The sequence below is a fragment of the Diadema antillarum genome, unplaced genomic scaffold (genome assembly GCF_040938485.1).
Source record: "Diadema antillarum isolate AM-2024a unplaced genomic scaffold, OU_Dant_1.0 scf00000020, whole genome shotgun sequence".
Lineage (NCBI taxonomy): Eukaryota > Metazoa > Echinodermata > Echinoidea > Diadematoida > Diadematidae > Diadema > Diadema antillarum.
This window is the reverse complement of record NW_027270909.1, coordinates 392,733-408,919: the sequence shown is the minus strand read 5'-3', so window position 1 is coordinate 408,919 and position 16,187 is coordinate 392,733. Positions and strand designations below refer to the sequence as shown.

Here is a 16,187-nt window from a genome sequence, read left to right as displayed (position 1 = left end):
TGGATTTGTGTGTGTGTGTTTAGAGCACATTGCAAATGGAATCACAGTATTATATGCATGAAGATAACACAAGAGGAGAGTTTGTCACAAGTACAACTATAATAGATACATTTGATTGTGAAACAAAATTGCCACCAGAAAACAATTGTTTGTTTTGTGAAAGCATGCTTACAAGTTCATATGATGTGCTACATTTTCTTTTCTATGGCAGGTTCCCCCTTATTTTATTCTGTCTTTATCTAATACTTTTAATATGTTTCTATACCTTGTGTAACTCTCAACTATTTTAATGATACATGGTGTGAACAGTGATGTCAATGAATGACAGATTGTTTATAAATGCATGGAGTGTTTGGAGGATTTTCTCTTTTTTTTTTCTTGATGGATCTATAACATTTTGAATACTGCATGAGCTGAAATTTTTGTGGTGGTTTTATTTTCGCGAATTTCGCGAATCGTCTTTGAACCGCGAAAATAACAACACATGAAAATAATAACGCGCGAATAACTAAGTTCAGATAGACCCTTGCAACCGCGAAATTAACAACAAGCGAAGATGTCCTCCAAGTGGCAATTCGCGAAAATATCTGTACGTGAAAATTTCAGCTCGTACAGTATAAGAAGGACCAATGTTGAGTGAAATGTATGTCAATTGATAAAATTTTTGTTTTTTGCAATATTTGATGAATTTTTGTCTCTTTGTCTCCTGATTCACTGTTTCTGCACAGTGTTTGGATGAAGTATGTTTGTCTGTTTTTTTAACTTTTTTAATAACAAACTGACAAATGTAAACAAGACATGATACAGTGTACAAAGAACTACAGAGAGGCGTTTGATATAACGAGCCTGTATTCTGCATGGATTATTTATCTGTGATGTGATGTGATGTGAAGTCAAGATTGAGGAGATGCAAGGTATTTAAATCTTGGAATATAACATGACTTGTGCATGTGCTTGCAATGTATACTTCAAACTCATAAATGCTGATGATTTGTGTATCACACATTTGTACTTGTCTTTTTGATAATGGCAATGTGTTCTGCATAGTGGAAAATTTAGCAATTTTAAGTATCTAGGTAAAGAAAATTTTCCCTGGAAGGAGTTAGTTATCAAATCAATTTCTAGAACAGCTGCAAAGAGTAATTTTGCATTGAGTATTCTTGTTGTCATTTTCCATGTAGCCAACTATCAAATCCATTAAATTGAATCTGTACATTTGCTTCATTGACTGTTAGAAATGGATTTTTTTTTTGTACCTTCTCCACTAAATTATTGTATCACTTTGTAATAAACAAAATGACCATCATTGATAAGAATGCAATGAATTGTACAGTGAACAGTAAACACGATTGACGGTTTTATTGTTGTAAGTAACAGAAGCATGCACTAAACACTATTACTTTTTTGTCCTACATTATTCGATTTGTTTTACTGTAATGAATTGTTAAGGTTAGTGTAGAATTTGCCTATGCTGTGCTTGATTCTGTGACATTCACCAGAATCTACTAATCTTATGAGAATGTTTTAATTGTGATAAACAACTGTATATTATGTATCATTCTTAGACAAATGTGGATTTCAAAAGTCATATTTTTTATATTAGTTTACTTGCTGTAATTAAAATAAAATGTGTTTTTATACCAGTTCCCAGTTTCTGCCTGTATGAATATTCCTGTATTTTCTTTGATTCCAGCTGTAAGTAACATTTACATTCTCCACAAGAAGATGATGAAATTGCAATCAATCATTGACTTTAATGTGTGTAAGAAAAGTAAAACCCACAGCGAGCTGCAATAATACTGGGCAGTGGCATCCCAGTCATTGCCATGGCAATATTTGGATGCAGAAGCCTTTTTTTTTCTTTGTGATAGAAAAGAATTCTAGATGATCATGTAGCAGGTTCATGTTAGTCTTTATCTCAATGGATGTTTCCCATCAGATCAGAAAAGGACTCTCTGAGGACTATCTGTTTTTTATAATTCTCATCCCAAGTTTATTTCTAGAGGTATTGTGAGTGCTGTAGATACAGAATAATGTGATGCAGTAGTTGTGGATAGGGCATCAGCTGTACATAAGAGATGGGTGTCGGCTTGAACAGAAATGCAGTCATCAAAGCGTGGAACATCAGTTCATGTGGTGGAACATTTATCACATAATGATGTGCCAATGTCAGATGAAAATATAAGAAAAAAAATACATCCTCATATTAGGTGCTCAGTAGAAAATTCCTAGATGTAGACAAGAAAAAAGAAGAAAATAATTTGTAATTAATGAATGAATTTATAGAAGGGTTTTAAGTGCATCTAAGAGATGCTTGTAACCAAGATTTGTTACACTGCAATTTCTTTATGACAGTGGGAGAAATTCAATTTTTGCACAATTCTGATATTATGGAGGTTCATGAAGTAATTGATGAACTTTACTTGTAGAAATATATGAAGAGTTTCATAGCAAAACGAGTTTACTCCATTTTGGTCAGATTGAGATAATTGTGTTTAAACCTTTGCCAAAAAGCAAATAAAATGACAAGAAAATATGAGATTTTTTCATCTTAACTGCAGGAATATTGTTTGTTATGCAACAAAGAGGTATCATTTGAAAGGTTTGATGTTGCCCTATCTGATGGCGGACCTAGTTAAAAATATTCAAAAATAGTGCTTAACCCATTTTGCTATCAAACTCTTCATGTGTAGATATTAGTTGTCCACCAAAGATTGACATTAACCTGCACACTATGAGGTTCTTAAAGCCCCATATACTTTATACAGGGCCCAGAAGGGTGCAGAAGGTGATGGGTTAAGTAAAAGAACACAAAACATAGAGAGGAAGGTCATAAAATTTGCCATCTTACATATGGCTGTTTCATTTCACCAGTCAGTTATTTTTGGCTTAACTAAACACCATGCTCATAGCCTACAGAGTACATTTTTATCAGTGAGCATTCATCCGTTACTTCAAATAGTGTTCATAAGAATATTAGCATATATTATTTTACTATATTACGTGGTAATTGGAGTAATTTGTCTTTATTTTATAGAAATGTTTGCACATGGGAATGATTTATTGGAGTGCCTTCAAGATATCATACCTGAAAGTATCTTTCTGTGAAGAAATGAACTAACAGTGTTCCAGCAAAAAATAAATGCCAAGTATCATTTACATACTGTAGACTATAAATCTAACTTTCCTCATCTTTTGTCTAAAACTTTCATCGATCATGAAAATTATTTTTTCTTCATTCTCCGTACCAAGTCTAATGAAATCGGTAGAAAGTGTAGTGATCCAAAAGACCTGTCTGCAGGTATCGCATTATTTCATTAAACAAGAATAAAAATACACAGTTATGAATAGAAAGCCATAGTTGCAACCCTTTGAGATTTTCAATGCCATTCACCTCAACAGGGAAATAAGAGGAAATTACTTTAATGCATTGCTGTAGCAACACAGGTACTTCTGGGAGGTCTCTCCTCCATTTCATTTATTTCCAAATGAGTACGTTCCTGTGAAAATGCTTATTAAAGATTCAATTACCCCTGCACGAAACCTGTGATAAGTACCTGATTTCCCTTCATAGAGCTGGACAGTCAACCGCTCCTCTGTGAAATAATTTTTATTACTCTCGGAGGAAATTAATAGGAAAGTTTGAGGTTCTCCCCACGGGCATTCAGTCATACAGTTTTAGACTTTGGGAAGGAATAGCCTCTTCTTTTTTTTAGGGGGGGGGGGGGGGAGCAGGTGGATGTTAATGAATATGGCAAGCACAGAAGAAAGGACTGATTCCAAAGATTAGTAACCTGCTTTGAAATTCAACTTGTGCTTGGACAGTTGTATCGCAGGTGCAGTTCAAAGATTTCATAGTTTTAGTGAAAAAAAAGAAACTCTTTCTGTTTGAAAGAGTGTGTAGTGAAATCACAAGCATACAACTATAATATCCTATGAATGAAGACTTGTAAAAACAAGTTTAGGAATGGTTCCTTCCATGAGAGAAAAAATATAGTAATGGGTGTAGATATAAGTGTTGTCACTGATCAAAAGACGACAAAGATGATTTGTCTCTTTTCACCTAGGAGACAATATCACAGCACTTTTCTCAGTTTTATGCATGTTAGTAGTTCGGGAATATCAGTAAACTTCTGAATTTATGAAATAAAACCATCGCAAAAAGCAAAGAATATGTCGAGTGATATGCAACCTATACCAATAATCCTTCATGATCGACACTGAAGCTTTTTTTTTTCACCAAATGTCATTCTCTGAAATACATTAGATGAGGACTTTTTGTTGCTGCTCTTGTTCTTGCCATGTATTTTGTATATTGAAGCAGTTTTCCCATTATACATATATGTATTACTTAATGTTTAATTGTCCCAAAACTCTATCACAGGGCAAATGACTTGGGTCCCATTTCTTTAAAGATGTTAGGATAGCAACTCTTGCTGGAATGACAACTTCTCTTCGCAACAGCCAATCAGGAAGCTGAATTCTTGTCATTTCCACGACACTTGCCATTACACTTGCCATGTCACGAGAGTTGCTATCACAGCAAGTTGTTATGAAATGGGGCCCTGTATATTAGTCATGTGTAGCAGCTTCCTGGGAAAACTTTCCAAGTTCATGTGATTCAAATTCCGCAAGGAAAGGAAGACAACAATACTATTATCCATACTCTCTGGAAAATTGATGTCCTTTTGTCGACCCCAATAACTCTCGGAAAAACATCTCTTGAGTTGATTTCCTCGGGAGATAGGAACAAGACTGAGTAATCTGATGACCAATAGGATTTGAGATGATAGAAGAAAAATATAACCCAGAAATACATGATACCTTCTGGTGACTTAAGTTCCTGCCAATTACATTTGAGAAGGCATAAGTCTCCTCTGTGTAGCTAATATAGTCCTTGATGCCAAAGACTGGTGATATCATTTCCCCTTCCAGCCATCACAGGGTCCCTTACAGTGACGGAGACTTGAGAAGGGTTACCATGTCACAGTTAATTTAGGGGTCATCTTGATAATGTAATCTTTGGAGATTCTTTGTGATGACATATGACCCCTGGATGTCTTTATAAAAATCCTTGAACCGGATTTATTCCACCTTGATTTCATTCATTATTGGGGAAAGAGAGAAATATAGACAAACGGTGTATATTGTTAAAATTTGGAACCGGTTTCAGGGCTGTACTTTTTTTGATCTTTTGAATTATAGAAGAGATAGGCCTCTTTCCTGGATGTAAAGTCAATCCCATAGGAACTTAGTCAGAAACACTTAAAGACTTTTATCGCAAAATGAGCTAACTCCATTCTTGTTGAGTTGACGTATTTGTGATGAAAGCTTCTAAAAACAAAGAAAATGATAAGAAAATACAGGATATTTTTAATCGTAGCTTATAGAATATTCCTTGTTATGTTACAAGTGAGGTATTACTGAAAGGTTTCATTTTGCTCTATCTGATGATGAACTTACTTTGAAATGTTTGAAAAAGGCGCTTAACTCATTTTGCAATGAAACTCTTTACTTATAGATTACAAAAAAGATCCACACTGTAAGATTGCAGCAAGATTGTATTTCACTTCCAAGCATTCTGTCACATATTCTCTTCTCTCCCTCTCTCTCTCTCTCTCTCTCTCTCTCTCTCTCTCTCTTTTCTTCTTCTTCTTCTTCTTGCCGTACTTCATTTGAGTTTTTGTCATACAAGATTTCAGCAGTGTTTCTCTTTGATTATTATACCATATTGTCCGTCTCACTTGACATTCTTAGGCATGATATTCTGTAGATTTGAATCTGATTTCAGATTTTTTTCCCCTTAAATCAGTACACATTTTGCTATTTTCATATATCAAAATCACCTGAAATTTCTGATTTCTGATTTTTTCAAAAAAACCTCAATATCATCACTGCATTCTCAACTCTAACTTAAGATACCTAGTTTTTGGTTTCATATAGGTGTTAATTCAATATTCCCCAAATTTTTCTACCTGTGTATATATTCCTTTTTGCTTTTTGGCTAATGCAGTCTACCGATCTCAATTGATGTGTTAGTAGCATTTTCAGCCACCGTTAAATGTGGTCTTTATACTAACATGACTTTTCATAGTTTCAATATATCATCATAAAGAGGTAATATAACTAGGAAGAGATAAGTTTTATTTCTTTTTCCTTTTACATATTTTTACTTTCTTTCACACTTCTTTTTCTCACATGCATAACTTTACCTTTAAAAAATGTTGAACATTTTTTTTTTCTCTCTTTCTTTCAACATCTCTCGGCCTGACTTTCTACACTCTTACTTTTTGGCAAATCTACTTTCAGCTTTCACCCTTACAATTTCTTACAATTTGTATTTATTATGTGCTTTTCTATTTGTGCATATTCATTTACACCAATATGTGCTGTTCTATTTGGGTTAATTTACATCTATTTCTGTTTATACTTCTGTTGATAGGTCTGATAGATAAATGAAGTTATTGATTAATTGTATGCTAAATTAAATAGGTATGTTTTTTGTTACCCAACTGAAGGGAGAGTTAAATAATCAAATGGCAAAAGAAGAGATTCTCTGCTTCTTCAAATGATAGAACTTTACATCAAAACTGGATGTTCCTCATCCAATCAACTAATAAATGCAAAATCCTACTGCTGTTAAAGTTACTTCTGCAGAAAACCAGGCTTTGAAGTATGGGTCTATTCATAGAGAACTGACTCATTCTTTATTGCTTGTGAGACAAAGAGTGATTTAGAAACTACAGCCACTGCTATGGAGGGATTATCAGATTATCTTGGAACTTGGATCACCCTATCAAAGCGTATTTGAGTCATGACCAATTCACTGTTAGAATACTGCTGTTCCTGACTGCCTAAGTTTTGTAGAATATACATATTGTACATTGGTACTTTACTTCTGCACCCTCTTCAGCTATGGGATGGGGAGATTAAAACACCAAAATGTGAGTATACAAGGACTATACAAAAAATACCACATGTATGTGATATAGTTTATTTACAGATATATAAAAGAAGAGCGATTACTCGTTCAAGAAATAACAGAAACTAATAAAAAAACAAGCCATCTCGGACTAAAACATGTCTTCAGGGGCAAATGGGAATCAAAGTGTGTGACCTTCTATGAGTCTCGTGATGTGTGGCCACAAAAAACACCAACTATCAGGTGCCTCATCGTGTTTCATTTTTTCTCGTGACATTTCATCATCTTGTAGTAGATATTTTCATCTCTTGACACTGTTGTTATCCACCTCCCTAGTGAATTCTCTCTCTCTCTCAATACCCTCCCACTCTCTCTTGGCACACAGGAAAATCACCAGACACATAGACAGGCTGACAGACAGACAAATTAAAGAAACAGACAAACCAGACAAACACTTCATTGTGCCAACAAATGTTTGCGTCGTTAGAAAGAAGGGAGTTTTAAAAGCTTGTGTATGTGTAGAGACATCAAATTCTTGTTCATTCATGTAGAAATGTGATAGTGCTATACAATGATGGTTTGTCTTATGGAATTAGGTGTAAAGTAGTTTTGAATATGCAAGGTGTTTCACGTAACTGGATGCAATAAGAAAGCTTCTATTTGTTTTTGTGTTTACTTCCCGTATTTTCTCATCTATTTTTGTCATGCATTTTGTATACATATATATATATATATATATATGTATATATATATAGATAGATGGATAATACATATATATTTGTTAATGGAAATTGGTTTCTGCTGATTTTTTTTTTTTTTTTGCTATAGTGATGAACTATCAATTTGTCTTTCAGTTTTTCTATTGCTTTGAAAAGGTCTTAAAGGAAAATGAATTTTTCATCTTGGGAAGGTAGACATAAAAATGGCATTTTATTACGTAAGTCTCCGATCGAGACTACATGTCTCATCGGGTGTAATATGAGATCCCGCTGGTCACGTGTGTGGCAATTCGTTGGCGCGTTTTGTGTGTGTGAAAAGGATTTTTCACAACCCTCGAATATTCAAGAATTTCGCGGAAATTCTTCCTTTCGGACTTATCAGAATAATGAAAGAACAGAAGGATAGAAGATCCGCTGGCGTGGCCGCGGAAAAAGAAAACAAAGAGAAGAAAACTGACCGCGCAGCGGCAGAATCTTCGGGCGAAAACAGAGCAGCAATGGAGTCACAACAGGCGGTGAGTGCTAGCCAAGCTGACCGCGCAGCGGCAGCGAAAGGTACGGCTGCTAACACGGGCCGTGGACGGGGAGTACCGGCGGTGATGGAGGCTGGCGACCGCGCGGCGGTAGCGGCGACTCGGCCTCGGATTGCTACGAAATCTAACTCGTCAAAGTTGACAAATGATAACTTTGGGACCGTAAACAGTCGTCTTGATAGACTCGAAGGCTTGCTCTGTCAGTTCATGGAGGCTCTTCCCAGTAAAAGGGAAGGGGTGGCAGGCATGGGACATGCACAGCCAGACCGACATCTTGATCGCAGTGGAAGTGATTCAGCCTCTGCTTCTAGCGTTAGTGCAGATTATGACTTGGCACATACAGAAGAAATGGATATTGAGGATGATGACATGGTGCATGCCTTGAGTGCAGGGCATAGCTCAGAGCTGGAGTCGTGCGTGGATAGGGCAGAAGCACAGACAGTACCAGCTTTTGCTGCTAAATTTGCGGTGGCATCAGATATTGGACAGCCTCTTGATGAGGAGCTAGCAAGCTCTGTCAACTACTTGATGAGCCATCATCTGGAAGAGAAAGTGCTCGATGAGACAAGTAGCAAATACCCAGTGCCGTCGAACTGTCGAGGGATCGACACCCCGAAAGTGAATCAGACGATCTGGGACAACCTCTCTGCCCCTGTTCGTACGAAGGATGTGAAACTTCAGAGGGTCCAAAAATCCCTAACAAGAGGTATCTCGGCTTATGTCAGCCTGCTCGATCCAAGCAACATATCTCCCGAACAGCAAGACGTTCTAGCTTTGTTGTGCAACGCAAACTTTGAGATGAATGCTCTTCGTAAAGAATTGATCAAGCCGGATCTGAACACGAAATTTACTCATCTCTGCAAACCAACAAACCCAGTAACCAAGTATCTCTTTGGGGATGACTTGGGCAAGCAAGTAAAGGACTTGCAAGACCAGCACAAAGCGGCGGCCGGAGTGATGAGAGGCGGGTTTAAAAGACCCAAGCCGGCCTATCACCCCTACCCAAGCCAAGGGTCTCAACGCAGATACAAGGAAGCTGGTTGGGTGTCGCGGACATCCTACGCGGATTCGTCAGGGAGCACATCTAGGCCTTTTTTAGGCCAACGAAACCAGTGGAGGAAGAGGACCCCACAAGCTCCCCATACGTTTACCCCGACAGCGTCTCGAGAGGGACGCCAAGCCCCACAGTACCGGAAGCTCGGCCAAGGGCAGGGCAGGATGAAATAGAGCAACTCCCAAACAGTGATGAGGTAAGGGAGACAATAACATCTAATGTCAATGATATTGCAGTCGGAGGTCGACTGAAGCTACATATGCACAACTGGGGAGAGCTTACATCTGATACATATATTTTGCAAGCTGTACAGGGCTACAAGCTTGAATTTGACCCAGCTAAATATCCCCCTTGTAGGGAAAAACCCCTTCATGAATTCAAAAGAAATTCTGAGGAAATGGCCTCGATTCAGGAAGAAATCAACAAGCTGGTTGAGAAAAATGTCATAGAAGCATGTGAACATGTAGAAGGGGAATTCATATCAAATATTTTCACAAGGCCAAAGAAGAATGGCGGCCTCAGGGTCATCTTGGATTTGACAGAATTAAACAAGAGTATTTTGTATCAGCATTTTAAGATGGATAATATCAAGACAGCTCTCTATACCGCTTATTTCTCCGGGAGATTATTTAGCTTCAGTCGATCTCCGAGACGCATACTTCACGGTTCCTATCCACCCAGATTCTCGAAAATTCCTGAGATTTACATGGCAGGGAAGGTTATGGCAATTTCAAGCACTTCCCAATGGGCTTAGTTCAGCACCAAGGCTCTTTACAAAACTGCTAAAGCCTGTTTTGGCAACGCTCAGGGAGCAGGGCCACATTGTAATTGCATATCTAGATGATACACTTATCATTGCAAAAACTGCCGAGGAAATGCAGGCAGCAGTGAGCGCAACTACTAAGTTGCTATCAAATTTGGGGTTTATTGTTCACCCTGAAAAATCAGTTTTAGAGCCTACTCATGAGATTACCTTTCTGGGTTTCAATCTGAACACTCTGGATATGAGTGTTAGTCTTCCAAAAGAAAAACAGGAGAACATAAAGCAGTCTTGTAAAGAACTGTTGGCTACTGAGAAACCTGTTATCAGAACAGTTGCAAAGGTTATTGGACAACTAGTGGCATCATTCCCAGCAGTACAATATGGCCCTCTCTATTATAGAGCCTTAGAGAAAGACAAGATTCTTGCCCTTGCAAGGAACAAGGGACATTTCGATAGGCATATGACCTTATCAAGAGAAAGCATCCATGAAATTCAGTGGTGGATATGGAACCTTGAGTCACAGTTTAGCCCAATGCAGAGGGCAAAACCAGATGTGGAAATCCACACAGATGCCAGTGGTAAAGGCTGGGGGGCAACAAATCTGTGCACTTCAACAGGTGGCAGATGGAATAGTGATGAGTTGAAAGAGGCAAATCAGAATAAAATTAACCTGCTAGAAATGGTAGCAGTTAGTCATGGGCTAAAAGCCTTTTGCTCAGAGAAAAGGAGCAATCATGTACTTGTTAGAGCAGATAACATAACGGCTGTCGCATATCTGAACAATATGGGTGGCACAAAATCTCCTGAATGTAATCAAATGGCCATTGATATTTGGGAATGGTGTATTAGTAAGGACATCTGGCTTACAGCTGCTCACCTACCTGGGCGATTGAATATTGAAGCAGATCGCATGTCTCGAAAATTCTCGGACAGCACAGAATGGATGTTGAATAAGAGCATATTTCAACGAATAATCAGGAGATTTGGTGTGCCTGAAATTGACATGTTTGCCTCCCGCCTAAATAAACAGGTAGACCGATATATTTCTTGGAGGCCTGAACCAGAGGCCTGGGCAGTAGATGCCTTCACAGTTGATTGGAGTCAGTGGGAGTTTTATGCCTTTCCCCCATTCAATCTAGTGCCAATGTGCTTGCAGAAAATTCAGAAGGATAAGGCATGTGGGATTTTAGTGGTGCCCAATTGGCCAACACAGGTTTGGTACCCTATCCTTAAGAGTATGCTGGTTGAGGAACCCATGTTGATTCGAAAGAGTAAGACATTATTATGTCAACCAGTTTCAGGCACCCCACATCCTTTGAATAATCACTTGTCTCTATTATGTTGCAGGCTTGGAAGGGACTTTACGCAGAGCAGGGCCTCACACAAAGGACAATAGACATCATAGCTGCGTCGTGGAAAGGATCCACTAAAGCGCAGTACCAGGTGTACATCAGAAAATGGAAAAGATTTTGTGCAGAGAGACACATTAATTATTTGAATGTCCAAGTTTGTGATGTCCTTGCATTTCTTACAAATATGTTAGACAAAGAAAAAGTTGGATACAGTAGCCTGAATACAGCCAGGAGTGCCCTTTCCACGTTTCTCATAGTTGATGGTGGACGACAGCCTCTTGGGTCGCACCCACTTGTAAATAGGTTTATGAAAGGAGTTTTTCATTTAAAGCCGCCTGCTCCTCGCTACTCTTCTATCTGGGATGTTAAAGTCGTCTTGGACTACCTCAGAAAGCTGTCTCCATCCAAGGCACTTAATCTGAAGCAACTTACTCAGAAATTGACTATGCTGATAGCACTTGTTTCTGCACAAAGGGTGCAGTCTCTTCATGTTATCCACCTGGACAGGATGAGGTGGAAAAAATCATCTGTTGAGATTTCTTTTGAGAACACACTGAAACAAAACAAGCCTGGAAATACGGGATTCAGTGTCACACTAAATGCGTACCCTCCAGATAGGAGATTGTGCATAGTGAATTATATGAAAGAGTATGTGCAGCGGACACAGAATCTAAGAGGGATGGAGAGACATTTGTTAGTAGCTTATAAGAAGCCTCACCGTCGTGCATCAAAGCAAACAATTGCACGTTGGATTAAGACTGTCCTACATGACGCTGGTGTCGATACACAGATCTTCAGTGCTCACTCCACAAGGGCGGCCTCTACGTCAGCAGCACAAAGGAGTGAGGTGCCAGTGTCAGAAATCCTCTCAAGGGCTGGATGGGTAGCTGAGAAGACATTCCGCAAGTTTTATTGCAAGCCCTTACAAGATACTAACCAATTTGCCCAGGCTTTACTGAAAATGTGACTTGGCAACTTCAGTCTGCATATGGAATGGCAGTCTGCACAGAGTGCACAGGTATGTCTGTCTGTAGTGATGCCGTTGATGGCTTACAGATGTATTGTTCTGTACGTGACTACAGGGCTTTGAAATCTCATATTACACCCGATGAGACATGTAGTCTCGATCGGAGACTTACGTAATAAAATAGGAAGATTAAATGAGAACTTACCTGTTTGAAATTTAATCTTGATTTTATAAGTAAGTCGTAGAGAAGAGACTACATCCCTCCTCTTCCCACCCTGCGACTTACATAGCCTTATGCAGGTAAAGTTCTCAACATCTTCATCTTCCTATCAATATATCCTGTAGTCTCGTACAGCTTTAAAAAATTGCCACACACGTGACCAGCGGGATCTCATATTACACCCGATGAGACATGTAGTCTCTTCTCTACGACTTACTTATAAAATCAAGATTAAATTTCAAACAGGTAAGTTCTCATTTAATCTTCCTATTATGGGATATTCTTCCCCATCAGTTGGCAGCAATGTGTAGATGATTTTTTACCTCAATGTATTTTAAACAAGTGTAATAGCTGTTGAGCCACAACCCATTTTCCATAAACTTTAACTTGAACATTTCTTAAGAATTAACTTAACAAGGTTGCAGTAATGGTTAATGCATAAAATTATTATAAGTACTTTGAATCTTTGGGGAGTCAGTAACTTTTAAATGCCAGAGAAGCATACGAAGAGTTTGTTTGCAAAAACCGATAAGTCCATGTTTGCCAAATGGAGATATTTGCGATTAAAGGTCAAGAAAATAAAGAGAATAATAAGAAAAGTTTTGCTTCTTTTGACCACAACTTCAAAAATGTACCTTTATATGTAGTGACTAATTTACCATTTAAAAGGTATTATTTTGTACTTAATGACAGAGACCGTATTTCAAAATCTTCAAAAATGGACTTATCGGTTTTTGCGAACAAACTCTTCATATATACACCAAAGAAGGCAAACCTTACTTTGAATTTTCAAGAGCAGTAGTGTGCTTGATACCAGGAGGGTTAATGTTTCATGTGCCACACCCAGATAGTGTTTCTCATCACTTGATAAGTAGACAGCAATTAACCCGCTGAGTCCCACATTTGCATTTACTCACCCTTTGGGGAAATGCCAAGTTCAAGTGTTCTAGCCTGCCTGTAGAGTTCAGTGTCACTTTACCTAGTCACAACCTAGCTTATGCTTCAAAGCTATCCTCTTCCACCATCCTGGTTTGGTATAGATCATCTTTGATCCATAGGATTACTGTACCCCAGCTCAAGGATTAACCTATCCCCTTAGCAAGGCTAGCTCTCTTTTCCCACACTTTCCTTTACTGTGCCGTGAGACCAGTCTATCTAGTCATGTTTTTCTCATTTCCTGTTATCTTTATAAGGATAAACTTGGGAACATCACCTCTTCAGCTTTTCAGTAATTGCTTCGTATCATTGTTCATGGGATGGAAAATAGATTTTAGGGTTTTTTCTCTCTCCTTCTTCAACCCCTTTCCGTCATCCACACACAGAGGACAAACCTGCACATTTTCCTGTAGTGTGTTACTCATTTCCAAATCTGAATCTAGTAGAGTGTGAAATGTAACACCAAGGACAATCTTTTATCAGATTTTTAGTTTCATGATTAACCTCTCAACTTTATAAGGTGGGGCAGAAATTGACTGATTTTAGCTGAAAGCCACAATATGTTATTTTATTTTGTTTGAAATTTGACATATTTATTTTGTAATGTATTGCAAAAGCATAGTCTGTGTGGTTTATCATGTGTATTCACAACGGAAAGGTATTGAAAAATGTCGTTGACTTTTAACCCATTAAAGACTAGTCTTGAGTATACTCAAGCAGGTGTCTATGGGAAATGCATGTTGTAGCAAAATCAGTCCGTCCCCAATTTGGTAACAGCTACTTGATTATTATACTTCAACCTCATTTAATCTTTGGTGGTGACTGTGAGACATTCTCATCTCTCAAAAAAAAATAATTGCCTCTAAAATGATAAAAGATTGCTTAATACTAATTCATTTTGGTTTGTTATTAATGACAGTGAATAAGCATGAATATTGTGGGATAATAAGTTATTGATACTGTATATCAATATGTATTGGGAAATTCATGTTTTAATTTGTAATTTTATGTCACTTATCGAATTCAATAGATTTTTGGAAATTAGGAAACCACCCGAGGAAAATATCTTCTATTATATCATATCATGTCATCAATAATGATAATGATAATAATCATGATGATTAAAGTAGTAGAAGTGGTCATGATTAAAATAATGACAGTAATTAAGACTGTTTCAAGTGCTTCTATTTAGCAGTTATTGGAGTACAATTTTGCGTCAGTAATTTCTCACTTTAATCTATTTGTAAAGAGTTTGCGTTCAAACATCAGATGCTGGTACCCAGTGTTATGAGGCCGTGTGAGGAAAGACAAGAATTTATTGATGGAAGCATTTGATTTCTCCTTCGCTTGGGGAACCATCCGATCATGTCTGACCCATGGGGGCGCCGTCCCTGGTTCATAGGACACGCCCCCCTGACTCTTGGTGGGGCTCTAACATCCTGCCATTCCTCATTTCCTACTTTTGGTGTGTAAAAACAGCAGGAGAGAGGCACTTTTCTCTTAACACTCCACAGTGTTTGATAATACACTGAGAAGATTTTTGTTATTCCAAAGGTTTGTCAGTCCAGAAATGAAATAGGGTTCATAATTCCAAAGATTTGTTTATTCAAAAAGGGGTAAAAATATTTGTTATTCTGAAGGTTCGTTAGTCCAGACAAAAATGCCAAACCTATAGATTTATCAACCTTGGTTGTATTTCTTTTTCGGATTAACAAATCTTTGGAATAACAAATTTCATTTCATTTCCATTACAATTACAAACCTTTAGAATAACACACTTTTGGAATAACAAACTTTTGGATTAATTAAACATTACCTTTACATTTTTGGCCCTCAGAATGAAGATGTTGGATGTGAAACATTATTGGTTATGGTTTATAGCTCTCTGATGAAAATCCTTCAAATCCACGTATGCTTTAATTTTCTGTCACATTTTGGCAGGAAATTATATTGTATGAACCACATTTCTAATTAAATTGTTTCTGAGTATGGAAAGGTGATGCTGATAAAAACATTTCATGACTATCACATAGTTTACATTCTTTTAAATGTCCCCCCCCCCCTGCTTTTGAAATGTTAGATCTTTATATTGATATCAATATGGAATAATTATCATAATATTTCAAGTCTTATTGTCAAGTGATTCATATGTATGTTATCTTCAATGCTTGTAATTTTTTTCTTTCAAAAATATCTACAAAACTATGATTTTGAAGTTAATGTCATCAAAGTGACCCTTTCAAAAAAAAGGATATGTTGATCAGGACTTTGATAAATAATCTATTCAACCTTACAAACCATTTGGTAATATTGATAAGTAACTTTCTCAATTATATCAATGAGTGTGAGCATTAACAGCAAATAGAAACCTGAGTATTACTGTCAGTATCACCATATTGACCCTCTTTTATGCAATGTCATTCCATAGGAATACAATGGTTTACATTTATTCTTGTTATCAAAAGACTGCCACATCGTCCTTGATTAGAATTTGTCATGACTATTATTTTGACAGCTTTCACAGATATCTCCGTCACTCTATTCTCATTACCTACCTTTGAGCGGCTGGCCTGGGGACGAGAGAGAGAAGTTAGGGAGGGTTTGGGGAGAAAGGAAGGTGGGGGAGGGGGTAATCTTCCTGCTCACTAAATAGTGCTAGGTTCCTCTCAAGGTGATCAATTATCACCAGGTACAGGGTGTGGCAGGGGGGTTCAATCCTGT

General features: G+C 37.6%; 1 protein-coding gene across 1 annotated transcript; it reads left to right on the top strand.

Moving 5' to 3' along the window:
- The first annotated feature begins 7,867 nt into the window (after positions 1 to 7,867).
- On the top strand, positions 7,868 to 9,816 carry LOC139729866 (uncharacterized). Its single transcript, XM_071640793.1, has one exon. It carries the CDS (start codon positions 8,028 to 8,030, stop codon positions 9,399 to 9,401), a length of 1,374 nt encoding a protein of 457 aa, XP_071496894.1. The 5' UTR covers positions 7,868 to 8,027; the 3' UTR covers positions 9,402 to 9,816.
- Positions 9,817 to 16,187: the final 6,371 nt, after the last annotated feature.

Excerpts from the sequence above, each read along its gene's own strand:
- LOC139729866 (XM_071640793.1), top strand. The coding sequence starts at position 8,028 with ATGAAAGAACAGAAGGATAGAAGATCCGCTGGCGTGGCCGCGGAAAAA.